At 55.6% G+C, this 22,052-nt stretch overlaps 2 protein-coding genes across 2 annotated transcripts in view; one reads left to right on the forward strand and one right to left on the reverse strand.

Moving 5' to 3' along the window:
* LOC132575805 (golgin subfamily B member 1-like) overlaps positions 1-21,721 on the reverse strand; it is a 33,809-nt gene extending 12,088 nt beyond the window's left edge. The window contains exons 1-7 of the mRNA XM_060244494.1: positions 21,622-21,721; positions 19,903-19,976; positions 15,518-17,594; positions 11,896-14,701; positions 7,596-9,597; positions 4,008-4,114; positions 181-302 (exon numbers count right to left, since the gene is read on the reverse strand). Of these exons, the coding sequence (XP_060100477.1) occupies positions 181-302; positions 4,008-4,114; positions 7,596-9,597; positions 11,896-14,701; positions 15,518-17,594; positions 19,903-19,976; positions 21,622-21,721 (7,288 nt within the window). The remainder of the gene's footprint in view (positions 1-180; positions 303-4,007; positions 4,115-7,595; positions 9,598-11,895; positions 14,702-15,517; positions 17,595-19,902; positions 19,977-21,621) is intronic.
* A 150-nt stretch (positions 21,722-21,871) lies between these two features.
* The window catches only part of LOC132575806 (golgin subfamily B member 1-like), a 9,487-nt gene continuing 9,306 nt past the window's right edge, over positions 21,872-22,052 (forward strand). Inside the window, exon 1 of the mRNA XM_060244496.1 lies at positions 21,872-21,916. Coding sequence (XP_060100479.1) covers positions 21,872-21,916 — 45 coding nt within the window. The remainder of the gene's footprint in view (positions 21,917-22,052) is intronic.

Raw genomic sequence — 22,052 nt, forward strand, 5'->3', positions numbered from 1 at the left:
CTTTGTGGGTTAATGAAGCCTTGTGGGAGGCGGGACAGACTGCTCCAGGGAAGGCCTCCTGGTTGGGAGTCGGGGGGGGGGGGCAAACGGTGAAGCAAACAGCCCTCCCCCCAGCCAGCAATCACCCCTCCACCCTCTGGCACCGCTGTGGGCCACTCTCACACACACACCCTCCCTCACCTGTCTTTGGTGCTGCTCCTCCTCCAGCGGGGGCAGGCTGGTCCTCGTCTCCCTCACGGCCCGTCTGCATGCGGCCCAGCGGCTGCTCTTTGGTCCCCGGCTCCCACGTTGCCTTCTCCTCCCTGAGAAAACACCCAAAGGTACAGGAAGCCCACATAAGGATCAGGCCAGCAGTTCATCCTAGTCCAGGATCGCACATGAGCCAATCAGCGGCACGGAAGGGTCAACGAACGGAAGAAGACCGCAGCTTTACATCCCACCCTCCACGCCGAATCGCAGAGTGGCTCACAATCTCCCATGTCTTCTCCCCCCACGGAAGACACCCTGTGAGGTGGGTGGTGCTGAGAGAGCTCTGACGGCAGCTGCCCTTTCAAGGACAACCTCTGCCAGAGCTCTGGCTGACCCAAGTGTCAAGCAAGGTTTTATCTTACTATGACTGTCTGTGTTTATCAGAACATAACGGCCATGTCTTAACTGTTACTAACCCTAAAATAAATCTGAGGCACATCAAAGTAGAGAACTAGCCGGCGCCTCCTTTTCGCGCCTCTTTCGGTTTTACTAACAAATGCAAGAACGAGCCTTTGAAGAGAAAGCCTCCAGGGACAATCTCCCAGGCAGCGCCTGGACCCAGGAAGAGGAACCACAAAGGAGATAAAGAAGGGAACCCTGTGAAGAAGAAGATGATATTGGATTTATATCCCGCCCTCCACTCCGAGGAGTCTCAGAGCGGCTCACAATTTCCTTTCCCTTCCTTTCCCACAACTGACACCCTGTGAGGTAGATGAAGATATTGGATTTATATCCCGCCCTCCACTCCGAAGAGTCTCAGAGCGGCTCACAATCTCCTTTCCCTTCCTCCCCCACAACAGACACCCTGTGAGGTAGATGAAGATATTGGATTTATATCCCGCCCTCCACTCCGAAGAGTCTCAGAGCGGCTCACAATCTCCTTTCCCTTCCTCCCCCACAACAGACACCCTGTGAGGTAGATGAAGATATTGGATTTATATCCCGCCCTCCACTCCGAAGAGTCTCACAGCGGATCACAATCTCCTTTCCTTTCCTCCCCCACAACAGGCACCCTGTGAGGTAGATGAAGATATTGGATTTATATCCCGCCCTCCACTCCGAAGAGTCTCAGAGCGGCTCACAATCTCCTTTCCCTTCCTCCCCCACAACAGAAACCCTGTGAGGTAGATGAAGATATTGGATTTATATCCCGCCCTCCACTCCGAAGAGTCTCACAGCGGATCACAATCTCCTTTCCTTTCCTCCCCCACAACAGGCACCCTGTGAGGTAGATGAAGATATTGGATTTATATCCCGCCCTCCACTCCGAAGAGTCTCAGAGCGGCTCACAATCTCCTTTCCCTTCCTCCCCCACAACAGACACCCTGTGAGGTGGGTGGGGCCGGAGAGGGCTCTCCCAGCAGCTGCCCTTTCAAGGACAACCTCTGCCAGGGCTATGGCTGACCCAAGGCCATTCCAGCAGGTGCAAGTGGAGGAGTGGGGAATCAAACCCAGTTCTCCCAGATAAGAGTCCGCACACTTAACCACTACACCAAACCGGCTCTCTTTCACACGTGAATATAGAAATGTTTAGCAATTGTAGCAATGTTTATGGAACCTTTGGTGTGCCACCTTTTAAGTATGCATTCTGCTGTTACTCTGTATCAGTTCCAGTTCTTGGCTCAATGGAAGCACATGGACTATCAATAAACCTATACTTTGTTTCAACTCAAGGCCTGGTTACTTTGAGATCCGCTTGCTTGACACCAAGGCCATTCCAGCAGCTGTGAGTAGAGGAGTGGGGCCAGGACACTAGAAGCCCTCCCATTGTTGCCCCTCCCAAGCACCAAGAATACAGAGTTCCATATATTCCTTATGACTAATAGCCACTGATGGACCTCTGCTCCATATGCTTATCCAATCCCCTCTTGAAGCTGGCTATGCTTGCAGCCGCCACCACCTCCTGTGGCAGTGAATTCCACATGTTAATCACCCTTTGGGTGAAGAAGGACTTCATAAAGAACTCATAAAGAATGTCTTTTGCCAGCAACTGTACCAATGTTATTTGAAAAGACCCAATAAAGCCTGGAAGGAGGTTATCTAAAGGACCTTCCTTTCCCATATAAACCTGCCGGTACATTCAGAGCACCGGCAGAGAGTCTATCATGGGGACACCCATCTTCGGAGGTGAGGCAGGTGTTGTGGCGCCTAATTCAGGAGATGCTCTCCTGACATGGGCTCACCTGGTGACTTGCCTTCTGAACTTTCAGAATATTGGAAGGACAACAAGACCATCAGCTTCGGGGCAGCAACGTGAAAGGAGGGCCGTGCCCCATGGGAAAAAAAAAAGAAGCCTTGGGCTACTGAGGACAGAGGCTCTTTGCTCTTCGGTGGAAAGGGAAGTGTCCTACAAAGGGAAATGAGAGGCCGTGGCTCAGTGGCAGAGCCTCTGCTTGGAATGCAGAAGGTCCCAGGTTCAATCTCCAGCAGCATCTCCAGTTCAAAAGACCCTTCTCCATCTCAGACCCTGGAGAGCCGCTGCCGGTCTGAGGAGACAAGACTGACTTTGATAGACTGAGGGTCTGATTCAGTAGAAGGCAGCTTCATATGTTCATGGAGAGGGACAGTGGATCAGTGGTAGAGCCTCTGCTTCACAAGCAGAAGGTCCCAGGTTCCATCCCCAGCATCTCCAACTCAAAAGGGTCCAGGCAAAGAGGTGTAAAAAACCTCAGCTAAAGACCCTGGAGAGCCGCTGCCAGTCTGAGGAGACAAGACTGATTTTGATGGATCCGGTGGGGTCTGCTTCAGTAGAAGGCAGCTTTAGAGGTTCATATGTTCATAGGGAGGGATGGTGGCTCAGTGGTAGAGCCTCTGCTTGGCAAGCAAGAGGTCCCAGGTTCAATCCCCAGCATCTCCAACTCAAAGGAGTCCAGGCAAAGAGGCGTGAAAAACCTCAGCTTGAGATTCCTGGAGAGCCATGAATGGGGCTGTGGCTCAGTGGTAGAGCCTCTGCTTTATAAGAAGAAGGTCCCAGGTTCTACCCCGGCATCACCAACTCAAAAGGGTCCAGGCAAAGAGGTGTGAAAAACCTCAGCTAAAGACCCTGGAGAGCCGCTGCCAGTCTGAGGAGACAAGACTGACTTTGATGGACCCGGTGGGGTCTGCTTCAGTAGAAGGCAGCTTCAGAGGTTCATATGTTCATAGGGAGGGACGGTGGCTCAGTGGTAGAGCCTCTGCTTGGCAAGCAGGAGGTCCCAGGTTCAATCCCCGGCATCTCCAACTCAAAAGGGTCCAGGCAAAGAGGTGTGAAAAACCTCAGCTTGAGATTCCTGGAGAGCCACTGCCGGTCAGGGGAGGGACGATGGCTCAGTGGTAGAGCACCTGCTTGGTAAGCAGAAGGTCCGAGGTTCAATCCCTGGCATCTCCCACTAAAAAGGGTCCAGGCAAGTAGGCGTGAAAAACCTCAGCTTGAGACCCGGGAGAGCCATGAATGGGGCTGTGGCTCAGTGGTAGAGCCTCTGCTTGGGAAGCAGAAGGTCCCAGGTTCAATCCTCAGCATCTCCCACTAAAAAGGGTCCAGGCATGGAGGCATGAAAAACCTCTGATTGAGACCCGGGAGAGCGACTGCCTGCCAGTCTGAGGAGACAAGACTGACCTTGATGGACCCGGGGGGGCGGTCCCGATTCAGCATAAGGCAGCTTCATGTGTGTCCTCCGCCTCCCCCCATGCTTTCCAGACGGCCTCATCCCCCCATCTGACCCATGGGCTGTTTGACGAACAGGGCAGCAAACCCAGGCCAAAGCCAATGGTGTCCCCACCTGAGCTCCCGCCTCAGCTGCTCCTGGTCCTGCCGCTGGGCCTTCAGGCGCGTCCCCTCGGCCGTGTCTGGCCCCGCCTGCTGCTGCAGGGTCTTCAGCTCTGCCAGCTTGGGACAAAGAGAAGGAGCGGGTCACGATCGTCTCTGAACGAGGACACGCAGCCCTCTCTAACTGGCCCCGGGAGACGCTGGGCGGGCTCTCCAGTCCCTAGCAAAGAACTCTAGGCCTGAGATCTTTCTGCAACGGAAGCACAGGCCAGGGAACCCACCAGAGGAGAACTGTGAGCTTGGCTCTCTCTCTGCTGACCCTGCTCCCCATTCTTTCCTCCCAGCCCCGCTGCAGAATCTTTTCTCTTGCGCTGCATCCTGCGTGCTGTTACTGGACCTGTCTAATCACTTCATCAGCTACCTTTGTTCAGCAGTGAAGGGGTGGCTATTGGGGAGGACTGTGTAGACCAGAGGTGTCGAACTCTTTTATTATGAGGGCCGGATCTGACATAACTGAGACCTTGCTGGGCCAGGCCACGGGCGTCATAAAATGTGATGCCAGGAAGTGGAGATAACTACTTTATAAAGGACATAAATGTTCTTTCTTTCTTTTTTTAAAAAGGTGCTTTCTTTGTATCTCTCCCATGGGATCCAAGGAAGTGGGCAAAGGAAGCTCTGGCTCTTTCTTTCCTTCCCCAGGGGACCAGGAGGGGGAGGAACCTCAGCCAGTAGAGGGAAGAGAGACTTGGCTCAGTAGCTCTGCTGTGTGATTGAGAGAACCTGGCAAGCAAACCCTCCCTCTCCGCCCTTCCTCCCCAAGGCAAAGGAACTGGGCAGTGGAAGCTGTGGCTCTTTTCTTCCTTCCTCAGGGGACCAGGAGGGGGAGGAGCCTCAGCCAAAAGAGGGAAGAGAGGCTTGGCTCAGTAGCTCTGCTATGTGATTGAGAGAACCCGGCAAGCAAACCCTCCCTCTCCGCCCTTCCTCCCCAAGGCAAAGGAACTGGGCAGAGGAAGCTATGGCTCTTTTCTTCCTTCCCCAGGGGACCAGGAGGGAGAGGAGCCTCAGCCAATAGAGGGAAGAGGGGCTTGGCTCAGTAGCTCTGCTGTGCAATTGAGAGAGCCTGGCAAAGCCAGCTCTCCCTCCCCCTTTTCCTCCCCAAGCAAGGAGCCTCAGCCAATAGAAGGAAGAGAGGCTTGGCTCAGTAGCTTTGCTGTGCAATTGAGAGAGCCTGGCAAAGCCAGCTCTCCTTCTCCCCCATTCCTCCCCAAAGAACATAAGAGATGCCATGCTGGATCAGGCCAACAGCTCATCCAGTCCAACACTCTGTATCACACAGTGGCCAATAATTTATATATATACATATATATATATACATACACACTGTGGCTAATAGCCACTGATGGACCTTTGGAGGAGCCTCAGCCAATGGAGAAAACAGAGGCTTGGCTCTGTAGCTCCTGTGTGACTGCGCAAGCCTTGCAATGCAAGCTGTGATGCAGAAGGAAGCAAGAGAGAGGGAGAAGGAAGCAGACTTGCTTGTGGGCCTGAGGGGAGCCCCATGTTTGACACCCCTACGGGACCACCGCCTCCTCCACTATGTCCCTGGAAGAGCATTACACTCCACCGGTCGGAATCTCCTCAACGAGGGCCAGGGCTTTTTCAGTCCTGGCCCCGACCTGGCGGAATTCTCTGCCGGAAGACACCGGGACCCTGCGGGATCTCTTACACTTCCGCAGGGCCTACAAAGCAGAGCTGTTCCGCCAGGCTTCTGTTTGAGGGAAGCGACGGCTGCCAGGCTGGCACCGCCCTCTACTTAAGGGGGAAACGGCTCCCAATGCCTGGAAAGCAGAATGACAGCACACTATAAAGTAGGTATTGGGGTTGCAACTGCTTTAAATTACTGCTTTTCGTGAGTCTACGTGTACCTTTTGTTGCACATCGCCTAGATATGTCGCCCTAGAGGACCAAAGGAAGAAGCAAGGACAAACCGGGAAAACGGTGGAAGATTAACCAAGTTCCAAATACTAGAAGCTGCCACTGCTAAGCCTGGTCCCCAAAACGCTCTTGAAGGCGAAACAGCCTGAAGAATAAATTTTATATCTCAATATTGCAACTATTTCATTATTATCACAGTAAACTGCAAACAGTCAAGTCTGAAACGGACATGCTTACATGGCACTGAATGGACGGGGACGTTGGTTGTTATAATTTATGTTTGACCATTTACAATTTACTGTGATAATAATGAAATAGATGTAATATTGAGATACAGAATTTATTCTTCAGTCTGTTTCACCTTCAAGAGAGTTTTGGGACCAGGTTTAACTGCAGCAGCTTCTAGTATTTGAAGAAGAAGAAGACTGAAGATTTATACTCCGCCCTTCTCTCTGAATCAGAGATTCAGAGTGGCTCACAATCGCCTATATCTTCTCCCCCCACAACAGACACCCTGTGAGGTGGGTGGGGCTGAGAGAGCTCTGACAGAAACTGCCCTTTCAAGGACAACTCCTGCGAGAGCTATGGCTGACCCAAGGCCATTCCAGCAGGTGCAAGTGGAGGAGTGGGGAATCAAACCTGGTTCTCCCAGATCAGAGAGCTCTGGTTGACCCAAGGCCATTCCAGCAGGTGCAAGTGGAGGAGTGGGGAATCCAACCCGGTTCTCCCAGATAAGAGTCTCTACTTCACCACTACACCAAACTAGCTCTCAAGAAGATCGTAAATTTATACCCCGCCTTTCTCTCTGAATCAGAGACTCAGAGTGGCTCACAGTCTCCTTTACCTTCCTCCCCCACAACAGACACCCTGTGAGCTGGGTGGGGCTGAGAGAGCTCTAGCAGAAATTGCCCTTTCAAGGACAACTCCTGCCAGAGCTCTAGCTGACCCAAGGCCATTCCAGCAGGTGCAAGTGGAGGAGTGGGGAATCCAACCCGGATCTCCCAGATAAGAGAGCTATGGCTGACCCAAGGCCATTCCAGCAGCTGCAAGTGGAGGAGTGGGGAATCCAACCCGGATCTCCCAGATAAGAGCGCTATGGCTGACCCAAGGCCATTCAAGCAGGTGCAAGTGGAGGAGTAGGGAATCAAACCCAGTTCTCCCAGATAAGAGAGCTCTGGCTGACCCAAGGCCATTCCAGCAGCTGCAAGTGGAGGAGTGGGGAATCAAAGTTTGTTCTCCCAGATAAGAGAGCTCTGGCTGACCCAAGGCCATTCCAGCAGGTGCAAGTGAAGGAGTGGGGAATCAAACCCGGTTCTCTCAGATAAGAGAGCTCTGGCTGACCCAAGGCCATTCCAGCAGGTGCAAGTGAAGGAGTGGGGAATCAAAGTTTGTTCTCCCAGATAAGAGAGCTCTGGCTGACCCAAGGCCATTCCAGCAGCTGCAAGTGGAGGAGTGGGGAATCAAACCCAGTTCTCCCAGATAAGAGAGCTCTGGCTGACCCAAGGCCATTCCAGCAGCTGCAAGTGGAGGAGTGGGGAATCAAACCCGGTTCTCCCAGAAAAGAGAGCTCTGGCTGACCCAAGACCATTCCAGCAGCTTCAAGTGGAGGAGTGGGGAATCAAACCCGGTTCTTTCCACTATTTTTTTCTGTTTGTCTGTACAGCACCTCGAGCCTGGCATCGGTTGGGATGAGGCGATTCATAAATTTAATAAATAATAAAAATCCAACCACCAGCACCACCAACTTGACACTCACCAGCTGCTCCCGGTCGTTCTGCAGAGCGGACAGGGCCTTCCGGAGGCTCTGGGCTTCGGCGAGGCTGACGGAAGCGGCCGGAGGCGACTGCAGCTTGACTTCGTGTTCCCTGCGGCTCCTGTCCAGCTCCCTCAGCAGGCGGTCTCGCTCATCCTGCAGGCTGGCCATGGCCTGGGAGAAGGACTTCACCTGGCCGGAGGCCCTCTCCAGCTCCGAGGTCAGGCGGAGGAGCTCGGCCTCTTTGGCCGGGAGCTGCTGGGCCTGGAGGCCTTTTTCCTCAACGGAGGCCCGCAGGGCGGCCAGCTCGGAGGCCAGGGCGGCCCTCTCCCGGCCCAGAGTCCTCTGCTCCTCCAGCAGCTCGGCCTTCTCCTCCCGTAGGCTCCGGACCAGCGACTGCTGCTCCTCCAAGGCCGCGGCGTGCTTCTTTTCCGCAGCGCGCAGCTCGTCGTTGGCCTGGTCCCAGCTGTCCTGGAGGGAGCTCATGGCCTTCCCGAAGGACTGGAGCTGGGCCTTCAAGTCCTGGTTCTCCTCGGCGGCCGCCAGGAGGCTCTGCTCCGTCTCCAGCAGGTCCCTGGCCAGCTCGGCCACCCGCTCCTCGGCCGTCTCGGCCTCGTTGCGCATGAGCCCGGCGTCGTGGCGCAGGCTCCGCAGCTCCTTCACCGTCGCGGCCTCCGCCTCCCGCAGCTGCCGGGCCGCGGCCTGGCGCGCCTGGCTCAGCTCCTCCTCCAGCTCGGCCGCCCGCTGCTGCGCGAGGGAGAGCCGGCCGCTCAGCTCCTGCGCCTCCTCGGTTTGGGCCTGCAGCCGCGCCTGCAGCTCCAGCAGGGGCCCGCCTTCCTGCAGCGCCGCCACCTCCCCCTGCAGCTGGGATAGAGAGGCCCGCAGGCCCTTCGCCTCCTGCTCCAGGCGGCGCTTCTCCCGCCCCAGGGCCTCCGCGGACTGCTCCGCTTCCTTCCGCAGGGCTTCCGCGCCCGCCTTCTCCTCCTCCAAGGCCTGGATGCGCTCCTGCTGGGCCCGCGAGAGCTGCTTCTGCTGGCCGTCTTTGATGGCGATGACCCGGTTGAGGTCCTCCCGGTAGCGGATCAGCTCCGCGTCCAGCTTGGCGTTCTCAGCGTGGAGGTCGTCCATCCGGCCGTGGAGGCCCCGGATCTCCTCCTTCAGCCGGTTGCTCTCGGCCGCCGCCTCCTGGATCAGGCGGTCTTTCTCCAGCATGCCGGATAGGTGGCCCTGCTCCAGCCGCTGGTAGTCTCCCAGGACCCGGTCCCGGTCGTCCTGCAAGGAAGACATGGACTTGGTGAAGGAGTCCAGCTGGGCCTTGTGCTTCTTGCTCTCCTCCCGGGCGCTCTTCAGCTTCTCCAGGAGGCGGTCCGCCTTCTCCAGGGCTTTCCTCCTCTCGTCCTCCGAGGCCGCGCGCTCCTCCACCGCCTCGGCCATCCTGCTCTCCATCGCCTTCAGCTCCTCCTCGTGCCGCCGCTGGGACTCCGACAGGGCCGCAGCGACGGCTTCCTCCCGGGCAGCCAGAAGGCTGACGATCCTCTGCTCCTTGCCGCTGATCTCTTCGTGGAGTTTGTCCGTCAGCTCCTTGGAGGAGCGCAAGTCCGTCTCCAGCTGCTCCTGGCGGAATCGGCGTTCCCGGAGGGCGGCCTCTTGACGTTTCGCCGCCGCCTCGGCTTCTTCCCGTGCTTCCTTGCACTCTGCGAAGGAGCCCTCCAGTTCAGCCAGCTGCTCTCTCAGGCCCTGGAGTTCCGACTTCTGCTTCTGGAGCTGACTCTGGGCGTCGCCGAGCGACCGCCGGGCTTCCTCGAGCTGAAGCGCGAACGTCTCGTTCTCCTTCCCCAGTCGCTCCGTCTCTTTCTGCAGCTGCTGAATCTCCTTCCGAGAGCGGGACTCCCCGGCCGACTTGCTGCGTTTCAGGCTGGGAGCAAAGAAGGCAGAATTAGGCACAGCCCTTCCTGGGCCCCAGCCATCCACAACCCCCCCCCCCCCCAACACGTTGATCATGGCAGCCTTTCCAGAGACCCCTCAGAGGTGGAAGGAAGGTGTGAGATCAGCTAAGGCTGCTTCAGCTTACAGCAGGGGTGGCCAACGGTAGCTCTCCAGATGTTTTTTTGCCTACAACTCCCATCAGCCCCAGCCATCGGCCATGCTGGCTGGGGCTGATGGGAGTTGTAGGCAAAAAAAGGACCTGCCTACCTTAGGGACCGTCTCTTCCCATATGTCCCCCAGAGAGTACTGCGATCTGGCTCCCAAAATCTGCTCGTAATCCCCGGGCCAAAGGAGGCCCGGTTGAAGTCAACCAGGGACAGGGCCTTTTCAATAACAGCCCCTTGCTGGTGGAACCAGTTACCGGAAGAGGTCAGGGCCCTGCGGGACATTGGACAATTCCGCAGGGCCTGTAAGAGTCCTCTTCCGGTTGGCCTATAACTGACCGGCACCAAACTATCAAAATACCGAGGGAAGCTTATAGATTGCACATTGTTGGACTGATGTACTGATTTTTTAAATGTTTTTTAATGTTTTTAATTTCTTAACTATGTAAATTGTTATTTATTTAAAATTTGATTCTATTGTTAGAATCTTTGTATTGTAAGCCGCCCTGAGCCCGTTTCGGTGGGGTAGGGCGGGATATAAATCAAATAAAAATAAAATAAAAATAAATAAATCTGGAGAGCTCCCTTTGGCCACGCCTGGAATACTTGCAAAGGAGGCAAATCTACAAGCATAGCCAGCTTCAAGAGGGGATTGGATCAACACATGGAGCAGAGGTTCATCTGTGGCTCTTAGTCACAGGGTATTGATGGAACTCTGTCTGGGGCAGGGGTGCTCTGTCTTCTTGGTGCTTGGGGGGGAGCACAGTGGGAGGTCTTCTGGAGCTCTGCCTCTGCTGGTGGACCTCCTGATGGCACCTGGGTTTTGGCCCCTGTGTGACATACAGCAGGGGTGGCCAACGGTAGCTCTCCAGATGTTTTTTGCCTACAACTCCCATCAGCCCCAGCCAGCACAGCCGACGGCTGGGGCAGATGGGAGTTGTAGGCAAAAACATCTGGAGAGCTACCGTTGGCCACCCTTGCCCTAGAGAACCGCAGGAAGAAGCAAGGACAAACCGGGAAAACTGTGGAAGATGAACGAAGCCCCAAATACTAGAAGCTGCTGCAGTTAAACCTGGTCCCAAAACTCTCTTGAAGGTGAAACAGACTGAAGAATAAATTCTGTATCTCAATATTACATCTCTTTCATTATCATCGCAGTAAACTGTAAACGGTCAAACATAAATTATAACAACCAAAGTCCTCGTCCGTTCAGTCCCATGTAAGCAAGTAAAGTTTCAGACGACTGTTTGAAATTTACTGCGATAATAATGAAACAGATGCAATACTGAGATATAAAATCTATTCTTCAGGCTGATTTCACCTTCAAGAGAGTTTTGGGGACCAGGTTTAGCAGTAGCAGCTTCTAGTATTTGGGACTCCGTTTGTCAAGCATCGGCATTTCGAATAATCGCGCTATTGTTTAAATCAAAGGCTCGTTTTATTGATAATCCAACACTTGCCCAAGGAACGGTACCTTGTAAGTGATACAGAATGTTACATGGCACGGCCTCTTAAAGGCTACTTCAAAGACAAAGTTCAGATAGCTTCAAAACGTAACATACAGATGCGAATAGCATAGAAGGTTCAAAGCGTACTATCAACTACCCATTTGGATACTATAACATCTCTCGGTTCCCACACATTCCTGACTTGCTGATATGTATGGGAACTCGGGGGAGAGGCACTTCTGCTTTACAATAGGAAGATCGCTTGCATATCCTGCATCCTTGAGAGTTCACAGGTGGGGGAACTTTGAAGAGAGATCTTTATTCAGAAAAGAGGGATAAGAGAAAGGAGGAGGGGGGAAGTATGAACACAAAATGCCTACTAAATTAATACTCAGAAAATTCATGCTTGACATGGTTAATCTTCCAGGGTTTTTTTTTGGTTTGTCCTTGCTTCTTCCTGTGGTTCTCTGGGGCAGGGGCGGCCAACGGTACCTCTCTGGATGTGGGGTTTTTTTGCCTACAACTCCCATCAGTCCCAGCCAGCATGGCCGATGGCTGGGGCTGATGGGAGTTGTAGGCAAAAAAAAAAGCATCCGGAGAGCTACCGTTGCCCACCGCTGGCCTAAAGGCCGCTGCAGGGTTTAACACTGCACCGCCCACCCCCCCGGCCTTTACCTGACAATCTGACTCTGCAGTTCCTCCACTTGGGCAGCTGCCTGCTTCAGCTGACCCTCCAGAGCAGCGCAGTCTTCCTCCCTGGCCCGCACCTCCTGCTCCTTCTTCTCGATGGCCTGGCTGAACTTCCTCTCCCACTCGCGGGACTTGTCGATGACCCGGTCCCGGTCATCCTGCAGGGAGGACATGCTGCGGCTGAAGGCGGCCAGCTGGGCCAGGGCTCGGTTCAGGCTGCTTTGCAGCTGCTGGGCGTCCCGGTCCTTCTGGGACAGGGCCTCCTGAAGGCCCCGCAAAGCCCCCTCCGAGAGGGCCTGCTCCTGCCGGCGGGCCTCCAGCGTCTCTTCCAGGTTCCTGAGCTCCTTGGCGTGCTTGCCCTTCTCCTCCTCCAGCCGCCGCTCCAGCTCCTCTTCCTGGCGCCTCAGCTGGGCTCTGACCTGCTCCTGGCTGGCCTGAAGCTCCTCTTTGGCCTTCAGGCTCTCGGCCAAGACTCGGGCAGCCTCGCTCTGGGTGTCGTCCAGCAGGACCCGGCAGGTGCTCAGCTCGGCCCGGGCCTTCGCGGTGTCGCCTCCCGCCTTGGCCAGGCTCCTCTTGGCGGCCTCCAGCTCTTTCTGGGACTCGCTCTGGACAAACTCCAGGGCCTTTACGGTCCTCTCCAAGCTGCTGACCTTCTCCTGGCTCTTGATGCAGTCCTTCTGCAGCTGCCGCACCTCCTGCTGCTTCTCCTTCAGCAGCTCCTGCAGCTCCTTCGCCTGCGTCTTGCGCTCGCCGTCCCCCTTCCGGGCGCTCCGCAGCTTCTCCACGTGCTCCTTCCTCTCCGCCTCCGCGGCTGCCTTCTCCCGCACCAGGTGCCTCTTCTCCTCCTCCAGCCGGCTCAGCGAGTGCCGGAGAACCTCCGCCTCTGCGAGGAGCCGCCGGTTCTGGCTCTGCAGGTCCGCGGCGTCTTGCTGGTAGTCGCCGATGCTCCCGTTCAGCTCCGCCAGCTGGTTCATGAGCCTTTCCTCTAGGTCGTCCTTCTCGGCTTCCAGGGCTTCTTTCAGCCCCGCCATTCCAGCAAGCTGCTCTTCCACCTGCTCGACCCGGAGAGCCTTTTCCCGCAGAGCTGCCAGCTCCTGGGCTTTCGCCGCCAGCTGCTCCTCCAGGCCTTTCCTCTCTCCCGCCAGGGCCTCCACGTCCGCCAAAACCCTGCCCAGTTTCTCAGCTTCCGCTTCCCTCATCTCCTCCAGCTGGGCCACCCGTTCGGTGAGCTGCCCCACTTGCTGGATGTAGCCATTTATTTCGTCGCACGAAGGGTCGGCCTTGCGCTCTTCCCCCTCGGCATTAAAAGCTTCAGAAGCTCTGGCTGAGTCCGCTTGGTCTTCGGCTGCCGCCGTGGCTGCCCCCAACGTGGAACCGGCTGCCTTTTCCTCCACCGTGGCCTCGTCTTGCGTGTCACTCTTCCCCGTCTCCTGGCCCTGCAGCTGCTCCTTCAGGCTCCAGATCTCTTGACGGAGCGAGTCCTTCTCAGCACCGAGAGCTTCCAGTCGGCTGGATAAGGTCCGGCAGTCGTCCTTGGACTTTTCTAGCTCTTCTTGGAGAACGGCACTGGACTCTTCCTCCCGGCTCGGGCCCCTTTCCGTGGGAAGAGCCTCCGCCCTCAGGCGCTCGTTCTCCTCTTCCAGCTCCAGGATCTTCTGCTGCTTCGATTTGGCGAACTTGCGCATCTTCTCCCTCATCCCCTCCATCTCCTGCTCAGCCCCCTGCAGCCGCGCTTCTGCCTCCCTCTTCTCCGCCTCCGCCCCCTTCAGCTTCATGAACAGCTCCTGCTTCTCCTGCCGGACGCCTTCCACCACCCTCTGGACCCGCTCGGCTTCGTCGCTGACGTTCTCGTAGGACTGCAGGAGGGTCTCGTACTCCCTCTGCAGCTCCCCGAGCTTCCGCTGCCACTCGGAGAGCTCTTCGGCCTGAGACTTCCGCAGGGCGTCGAGGTCCTGCTCCAGCAGGGCTTTCTCCTGCGTCACCCCCTCCAGGGCCAGCTTCAGGCTCTCGCAGGAGCTGGAGAGGTTCTGGTTTTCCGCGAGGGCTTTGTCCACTTCGGCGATCAGCTTCCCCCGTTCCTTGGCCATGACCTCCAACTTCTCCAGAAGGGCCCCCTTCTCCTTCTCCAGGGCAGAGGCCTGGCTCTCCGCCGCCGACAAGCGGTGGGAGGCGCCCTCCAGAGCGGTTTTGGTGCCAGCCAGCTCCTCCTGCAGCAGCCTGCTCTCTCGCAGCACCTCCTTCCTGGAGATGAGCGCGGCCTGCAGCTTTCTCTGCAGCTGGGCCCTCGAAGAGTCCTCCGCTGCCGCTTTCTGCTGCGTTTCCGCCAGCTCAGCTTGAGGCTGCTGGGTCTGTTCTTTGGCCTGGAGCTCCAGCTGCCCTTGGAGGGCTTGCATCGCCTCCTCTCGTGCCTGCAGCTGGGCCTGAAGGTTCTGCAGGGACTCTGCTTTCTCTGCCAGCTGGCGGTTCAGAGCTTCCATTTCTTCTTTGCTCGCCAGTTCCTTTTGCTCTTCTAGACTCATCTGATGCAGCCTCAGGCTCTCCCTCCTGGCCATTTCAGCTCGGCTCTCCTCCAGCTCTGCCCGAAGGCTTGTCGCGCTTGCTTTGGCCTGCTCAGAAGCTGCCTTTGCCGCCTCTGCCTCAGCCAGCAGTTGTCCCATCTGCTCCTGGAGCTGCAGAACTGCCTCCGACTTGCTTTGGAGCTCTCCCTCCAGGTGGTGGAGCTGAACTTCCAACTCCCCTTTCTCAGTTCGGAGTTTCTCTAGCTCCGCTTTGAGCTGTTCAACAGCAACGCCTTCAGCTCTTCCTTTGCTTTGGAGTTCTTCCAGTTGGTGGAACTGGACTTCCAACTCTCCTTTCTCAGCTCGGAGTTGTTCCAGTTCTGCTTTGAGTTCTTCAATAGCAACGCCTTCAGCTCCTTTTTTGCTTTGCAGCTCTCCCTCCAGGCAATGGAGTTGGGCTTCCAGCTCTCCTTTCTCAGCTTGGAGTTTCTCCAGCTCCGCTTTGAGTTGTTCAATGGCAACGCTTTCACCACTTTCTTTGCGTTGGAGCTCTTCCCCCAGATGGTGGAGCTGGGCTCCCAACTCTCCTTTCTCGGTTCGGAGTTTCTCCAGCTCTGCTTTGAGTTCTTCAACAGCGATGGCTTCAGCTCTTCCTTTGCTTTGGTGCTCTTCTTCCAAGACGTGGAGCTGGGCTTCAAACTCTCCTTTCTCAGCTCGGAGTTGTTCCAGTTCCGCTTTGAGTTGTTCAATGGCAACACCTTCAGCTCTTCCTTTGCTTTGGAGTTCTTCTTCCAGTTGGTGGAACTGGACTTCCAACTCTCCTTTCTCAGCTCGGAGTTGTTCCAGTTCTGCTTTGAATTCTTCAATGGCGACGCCTTCTCCTCTGCCTTTGCTTTGGAGTTCTTCTTTCAGTTGGTGGAGCTGGGCTTCCAACTCTCCTTTCTCAGCTCGGAGTTGTTCCAGTTCCGCTTTGAATTCTTCAACGGCGACGCCTTCAGTTCTTCCTTTGCTTTGGAGTTCTTCTTCCAGTTGGTGGAGATGGGCTTCCAACTCTCCTTTCTCAGCTTGCAGTTTCTCCAGCTCCGCTTTAAGTCGTTCAACAGTGACACCTTCAGCCAACGGGCTGAAGCTTCCCATTTCGGAGCCTGCAGGTAGCTCCCAGTCAGGTTCCTCCACCTGCGGAGCTCCTTCTGGGAGAGCTTCTGTGCGAGGCTCAGAAACAGAGGGCTTCTCCAGCATCTCCACCTGGGCCTGCAGCAGCCGGAGCTGATTGTGGATCCTCTCCTTCTCCCTGCTCTGCTCCTCATACCGCTCCTGGAGGAGGCTGTAGTCATCCTTCTGCTGCTTCAGCTGCTCTCGGTGGTGACGGTCCTTCTCCTGGGCTTTCTTCATGGTTCCCTTGCGGGAGGCCACCGTCTCCTGGAGCTTCTTCTGGAGCTGCTCCTTCTCCTGCTCCAGAGCACAGACCTTCTCCTCCAGGGCAGACCTCCGCTGCTCCTCTGGGTCGGAGTCAGTGGGGCGACTTTCTAGGGCCTGCTGCTTTGTGTGGCCCTCCAGTTCAGCTTCCAGGGTCCCTACGAGGACGTCCTTTTCTCGCAGGCTTCGCTGCAGTTCTGCAATCAGCGCTTGCAACTCAGCCACGGCAGGTTCCTTTTCCCTGCATGTGATTTGCACCTCAGCTTCCTTGGCAGAGAGCGACCGGCCCGGGGAGGCAACCTGCTGGCCTTCGCTTTTGGGAGACACCTCCGCTCCTGCATCTCCACTGGTCTCACAGGGTTCTTCTCCTCCTCTTCCGGCTGCACTCTCTTTCATCTCCAGGTCTTTGGGCTCCTCTGGCTGCCCTTCCCCGCTGTCCGGCGGCTTCTCCATCATGCGGATCTTGTTCAGAAGCTCCTTCCTGCTGACGAGGGCAGCCTGCAGTTTCTTCCTCACGTGCTCGTTTTCCTTCCTGAGGGCCTCCAGCTCCTCTCCGGCTGAGCTCCCCGCCTCAGCCTGCTGTCCGGGTTCCTCACAAGGGCCCACGCCCAGGTCCCTCGTCTCTTTCCCTCGCAGGAACCGATCGAGCTGCTGCTGAAGGACCATCAGCTCCTTCCCCAGCGTGAACTTCTCCTCGTTCAGCTGCACCATCCGGTTGGACATGCTGGTGGTGACTTCCGCCAGCTGCTGCTCCCGCTCCGCCACCGCCGCCCGAAGCCGCTCCACCTGGGAGGCCCTCTCCAAGAGGAGCTTCTGCAGCCTGTCGGCCTCCGTGTCCTTCAACAGGTTGCTTTGGGCGAGGACTTCAGCCTCGGTAGAGGCTTCCCGCAAGCGGTCTGCCAAGGCACGCCTGTCCTGCTCTTCCTTCCGCAGCCGGCTTTCCAGGCTGGCGATGAGCGGGTCCTGCTCCGCGAGACGGCGCTGCGCTTCATCCAGGTCCTTCTGCAGGCCCTCCATCTTCACCTCCTTGGATCCCGCCTCGTTCTTCAGGCTCTGGATCTGCTCCTTCAGCAGGCTGAGCTGGGAGAGCCCGCTCTCGTGTTCGGAGAGGCGCTGCTTCTCCGCGTCGGCCAAGTCGCCCTCCAGCTGCCTCACCTGCTCCTTCAGCTCGGCCGGGGAGCAGAGCTCCTTCACCTGCGACAGCAGCTGGTCTCTTTCGGCGGTCAGAGTGCTCAAGGCGACGCCGGAGTCCTCCAGCAGCCGCTGCAGCCTCTCGATTTCAGCGGCCTTCTTCTCCAAGTCCTCCTTGCAGCATTCCTCTGCTTCTGGCCAGCTGCTGGGGGGTTCTGCGTTTCCGAGCGGCTCCTGGGGCTGTGACGCAGTGGCCAAGGGAGTCTCCGGAAGTGCTTGGCTACCCTCTGCCGGGAGGCTCTCCAGCTCCAGCACGGGAGGTGTCTCCTCTGGAATTTCCACGGTCGTTAACGAACTGCTACTTGAATGGCTCTGGATGAGCCTTGCCTCTTCTCCTTGTCCCCCTTCCTCAGCACCACTGCCCTGAGATTTCCTTGCCAGCTGAGCGTCTCCCTCGAGGGCAGGACCGCCGGAGTCCTGCAGCTGCCCTTTCAGAAAGGCGATTTCTTCCTGAGCCTCCTGCAGCTCCAGGAGCAGGAGAGAGAGATCTTTGCGCTTCTTGGCGGAGAGGTACTGCAAAAGGTCGTGGTGGCCATTCTCCCCAGCAGGGGGTTCCTCGACACTCTCTCCTGGGTCGGGCTGGAGCAAGGAAAGGAAAACGTTACTCTCCTGGCAAGGGGACAAAGGATTCTTATCTCACTACAGATGCTAATTTGCTGCTCCGAAGCATTTCTCCCCTGCTGTAAAAAAAGTGCAATTAACACATGGAAGTATTTCTTCACCCAAAGGGTGATTAACACATAGAATTCACTAACACAGGAGATGGTGGTGGCTACAGGCATAGCCAGCTTCAAGAGGGGATTGGAGAAACATCTGGCATAGAGGTCCATCAGTGGCTATTAGCCACAGGGTATTGTTGGAACTCTCTGTATGGGGCAGGGATGCTCTGTATTCTGGGTGCTTGGGGGGAAGCACAGTGGGAGAGCTTCTGGTGGACCTCCTGATGGCACCTGTTGTTGTTTTTTTGGCCACTGTGTGACAGAGAGTGTTGGACTAGATGGGCCTTTGGCCTGATCCAACATGGCTTCTCTTCTGTTCTTATGTGACACAGCGTGTTCGGCTGGATGGACCACTGGCCTGATCCAACATGGCTTCTCTTATGTTCTTATGTGACACAGAGTGTTGGACTGGATGGGCCATTGGCCTGATCCAACATGGCTTCTCTTATGTTCTTATGTGACACAGAGTGTTGGACTGGGTGGGCCATTGGCCTGATCCAACAAGGCTTCTCTTATGTTCTTATGTGACACAGTGTTGGACTGGGTGGGCCATTGGCCTGATCCAACATGGCTTCTCTTATGTTCTTATGTGACACAGAGTGTTGGACTGGAGGGGCCATTGGCCTGATCCAACATGGCTTCTCTTATGTTCTTATGTGACACAGAGTGTTGGACTGGATGGGCCACTGGCCTGATCCAACATGGCTTCTCTTATGTTCTTCTGTGACACAGAGTGTTGAACTGGAGGGGCCACTGGCCTAATCCAACATGGCTTCTCTTATGTCCTTATGTGACACAGAATGTTGGACTGGATGGGTCATTGACCTGATCCAACATGGCTTCTCTTATGTTCTGGGGCAGTGATGCTCTGGATTCTTGGTGCTGGGGGGGCACAGTGGGAGGGCTTCTGGTGGACCTCCTGATGGCACCTGGGGTTTTTTGGCCACTGTGTGACACAGAGTGTTGGACTGGATAGGCCATTCACCTGATCCAACATGGCTTCTCTTCTGTTCTTATAGAAGGAGCACTCTGCCTGCAGCAACAATGCTCTGTCTTCTTAGTGCGTGGGAGGCAACAGTGGAAGGGCTTCTGGAGTTCTGGCCCTGCTGGTGAACTTCTGATGGCACCTGGGCTTTAGCCACTGAGTGACATAGAATGTTGGATTGGATGGGTCATTGACCTGATCCAACATGGCTTCCCTTACATCTGGGGCAGTGACGCTCTGTATTCTTGGTGCTTGGGTGGCCACAGTGGAAGTGCTTCTAGTGTCCTGGCCCCACTGATGGACCTCCTGAAGGCATTTGGGTTTTTTTGGCCACTGTGTGACACAGAGTGTTGGACTGGAGGGGCCACTGGCCTGATCCAACATGGCTTCTCTTCTGTTCTTATGTGACACAGAGTGTTGGACTGGATGGGCCACTGGCCTGATCCAACATGGCTCTTCTTATGTTCTTATGTGACAAAGAGGGTTGGACAGGATGGGCCATTGGCCTGATCCAACAGGGCTTCTCTTATGTTCTTATGTGACACAGAGTGTTGGACTGGATGGGCCATTGGCCTGATCCAACATGGCTCCTCTTATGTTCTTATGTGACAAAGAGTGTTGGACTGGATGGGCCATTGGCCTGATCCAACAGGGCTTCTCGTATGTTATGTGACACAGAGTGTTGGACTGGAGGGGCCATTGGCCGGATCCAACATGGCTTCTCTTCTGTTCTTATGTGACACAGAGTGTTGGACTGGATGGGCCACTGGCCTGATCCAACAGGGCTTCTCTTATGTTCTTACGTTCTTAAAGCTGTCTATGCCTTGCACTGTACCTCTGCAACACCCCTCCTCACCTTCAGACTGGGAAAGAAAGGCTCAAAGATCACTGGCCCTGCTTGTATCTATCAAAGGGAGCTTTGACTCTCAAAGGCTGACACCCCAGGAACGCAGGTGGCTTTTAAGGTTCTCCAGGGCTCACATCTTGCCCTCCCAACAGGGCACTGTGAGACAGCTGAAGCATCTTCTCTGATTCCAAAACCACGTCTGCCTCTTGCCCATCTCTCCTGTTCTGGAGATGAGCAGTGATCTACTCTACTGGGCTGTCCTAAAGTCTAAAGAGATCCTCCACACCCATACCCTTGAAGAGTGGAGGGAAGAAACCCCACCTGGAAAGAGCTCACCTCAGTCAGGACGGCAGGCACAGTGGGTGAATCCCGGCTTTCCGCTTCGACGCTTCCAATCCCGTCCGGAGAGTCTAGCCAAAAAACAGAGAAGGGTCGAGACATCAGGGCTAGGGCAAATTCCTTGCCCACCTTGCTTCTGGATTAGCGGCCAGCCCTGCATAGCCTTTCCCCATCGTCATTCTGCTGCTCAGGTGCTTTCTGGATTCCAAAAGTGTTGAGAGTCTATTGAACTGTGAACAGAAATGGTCCTTTCCCCCCTACCACTCGCAGCCTGGAGATCTTCTCCAGAGGTTCATTAGATTTATATCCCGCCCTCTGAATCTCAGAGTCACAATCTCCTTTGTCCTCTACTTGCAGCTGCTGGAATGGCCTTGGGTCAGCCAGAGCTCTCATAGGAGTTGTCCTTGAAAGGGCAGTTTTTGTCAGAGCTCTCTCAGCCCCACCCACCTCACAGGGTGTCTGTTGTTGGGGAGGAAGGGAAAGGAGATTGTGAGCTGCTCTGAGTCTCTGATTCAGGGAGAAGGGCGGGGTATAGATCTGCAGTCTTCTTCTTCTGTGTTACCACTATCTCATTGGCTATCCTTGTGAATAGACAATATCGCTGGCTTTTGCTGTAATAAATTGATTGATTGGATATTCCTCAATAACAGGGGGGGGCAAACTTGTTTAACATAAGAGCCACTTAGAGTAAACATCAGATGTTTGAGAGAAGGGAGGGAGGGAGGGAGGGAGGGAGGGAGGGAGGGAGGAAGGAAGGAAGGAAGGAAGGAAGGAAGGAAGGAAGGAAGGAAGGAAGGAAGGAAGGAAGGAAGGAAGGAAGGAAGGAAGGAAGGAGGAGGAAGGAAGGAGGGAAGGAAGGAGGGAAGGAAGGAGGGAAGGAAGGAAGGAGGGAGGGAGGGAGGGAGGGAGGAAGGAAGGAGGGGGGGAGAGGGAGGTGCGATAGGTGGAAAGAAAGCAACTTAAACTTTAAATGCTTTCTCCAAGCCACCAGCTGGCTTGCCTTGGAAAAGAGATTTAAAGAGAGAAATTCCTTCTTCAAGCCGGCCAATAGGGCAGTTGGGGCTTCGAGAGCCACACCAGATGTGTCAAAGAGCCACCGGCGGCTCGCAAACCGCAGTCTGGCCGCCCCTGCTCAATACCCTTCCTGCAGGGCTGGTGAGGTTCCTATGGCCTTTTCTGTTTGCTTGCTGTTCCTGCTCTCTGCTGCTTCACGCAAAGCTCCAGCTTCTCGCTAGGCAGGGGCTACCCTAGGCTGGGCTCAGCCGCAAGCTCTCAGGCTTCTCCTGAGTTTGGGAGGGCGGGGCATCCTGGAAACGGCTAATGTGATAAACAGAAGGGACGTTCACGTGGAAGCTTACGCGCCGATAAAACCCCGTGAAGTTACATAACCGGGTGCCTGAGCTCTTCCTTCTCCTGGAAGCGCGATTCCCTGCCTAAGATTTAAAAGATCCCTCTCGCCAACAAGGCTTAGCTTGGAACTATGCAGGTTGACAAAGGTCTCTGTGTCATTCGTGTGGCCGCCTCAGGTTCCCAAACCCCCTCCCCTGACGGAAGGAGCCACAGAAAGAGGGAGAAACAAAGGGAGAAACAAAATCACACAGCTCAGCCCTCTGTTATTCTCTGCCCTTTCACTATTGCTGTTTTACATAGTCCCCTCCCTCCCCCATGAAGATGCCCACAACCATTTCTGGCCACCAGAGCCCCCACCCCACCCACCCCAGTCTGCCTTCAGAGCACCTCCTCCTCTGCCCAGGTCGATCCGACCTTCTTGGATCAGTCGCAAAGAGCATCTTACCGCCAGGCCCCGAACGGCCATCGCTGCTGGCGGACGAGACCCCTGAAGCCAGCAGAAGGGATCCTCCGAGGGCTGCATTCGCACGGCTGACCTTAAAGAAAAGAGAAGGGAGACGGCGGAGATTTTTGGGGGTGGCTGGTTTTCTTTTAGAGCACGTTTCTAGCCCTCACAATGTGGGAGTCAGGTGGCATCTTAAAGACGCGCAAGATTTCTTGGGTAGGAACTTTTGAGAGTCAGAACTCCCTTTTTCACTGGAAGCAGCTGTTCTTAGGCAGACCAAAAGGGACAGCCTCCCAAACTGTCTTGGTGTTACCACAGTGCAACCTGAGCAGTCATTTCCTCCAGTTCACAA

Source organism: Heteronotia binoei, chromosome 8 (assembly GCF_032191835.1).
Source record: "Heteronotia binoei isolate CCM8104 ecotype False Entrance Well chromosome 8, APGP_CSIRO_Hbin_v1, whole genome shotgun sequence".
Taxonomy (NCBI): domain Eukaryota; kingdom Metazoa; phylum Chordata; class Lepidosauria; order Squamata; family Gekkonidae; genus Heteronotia; species Heteronotia binoei.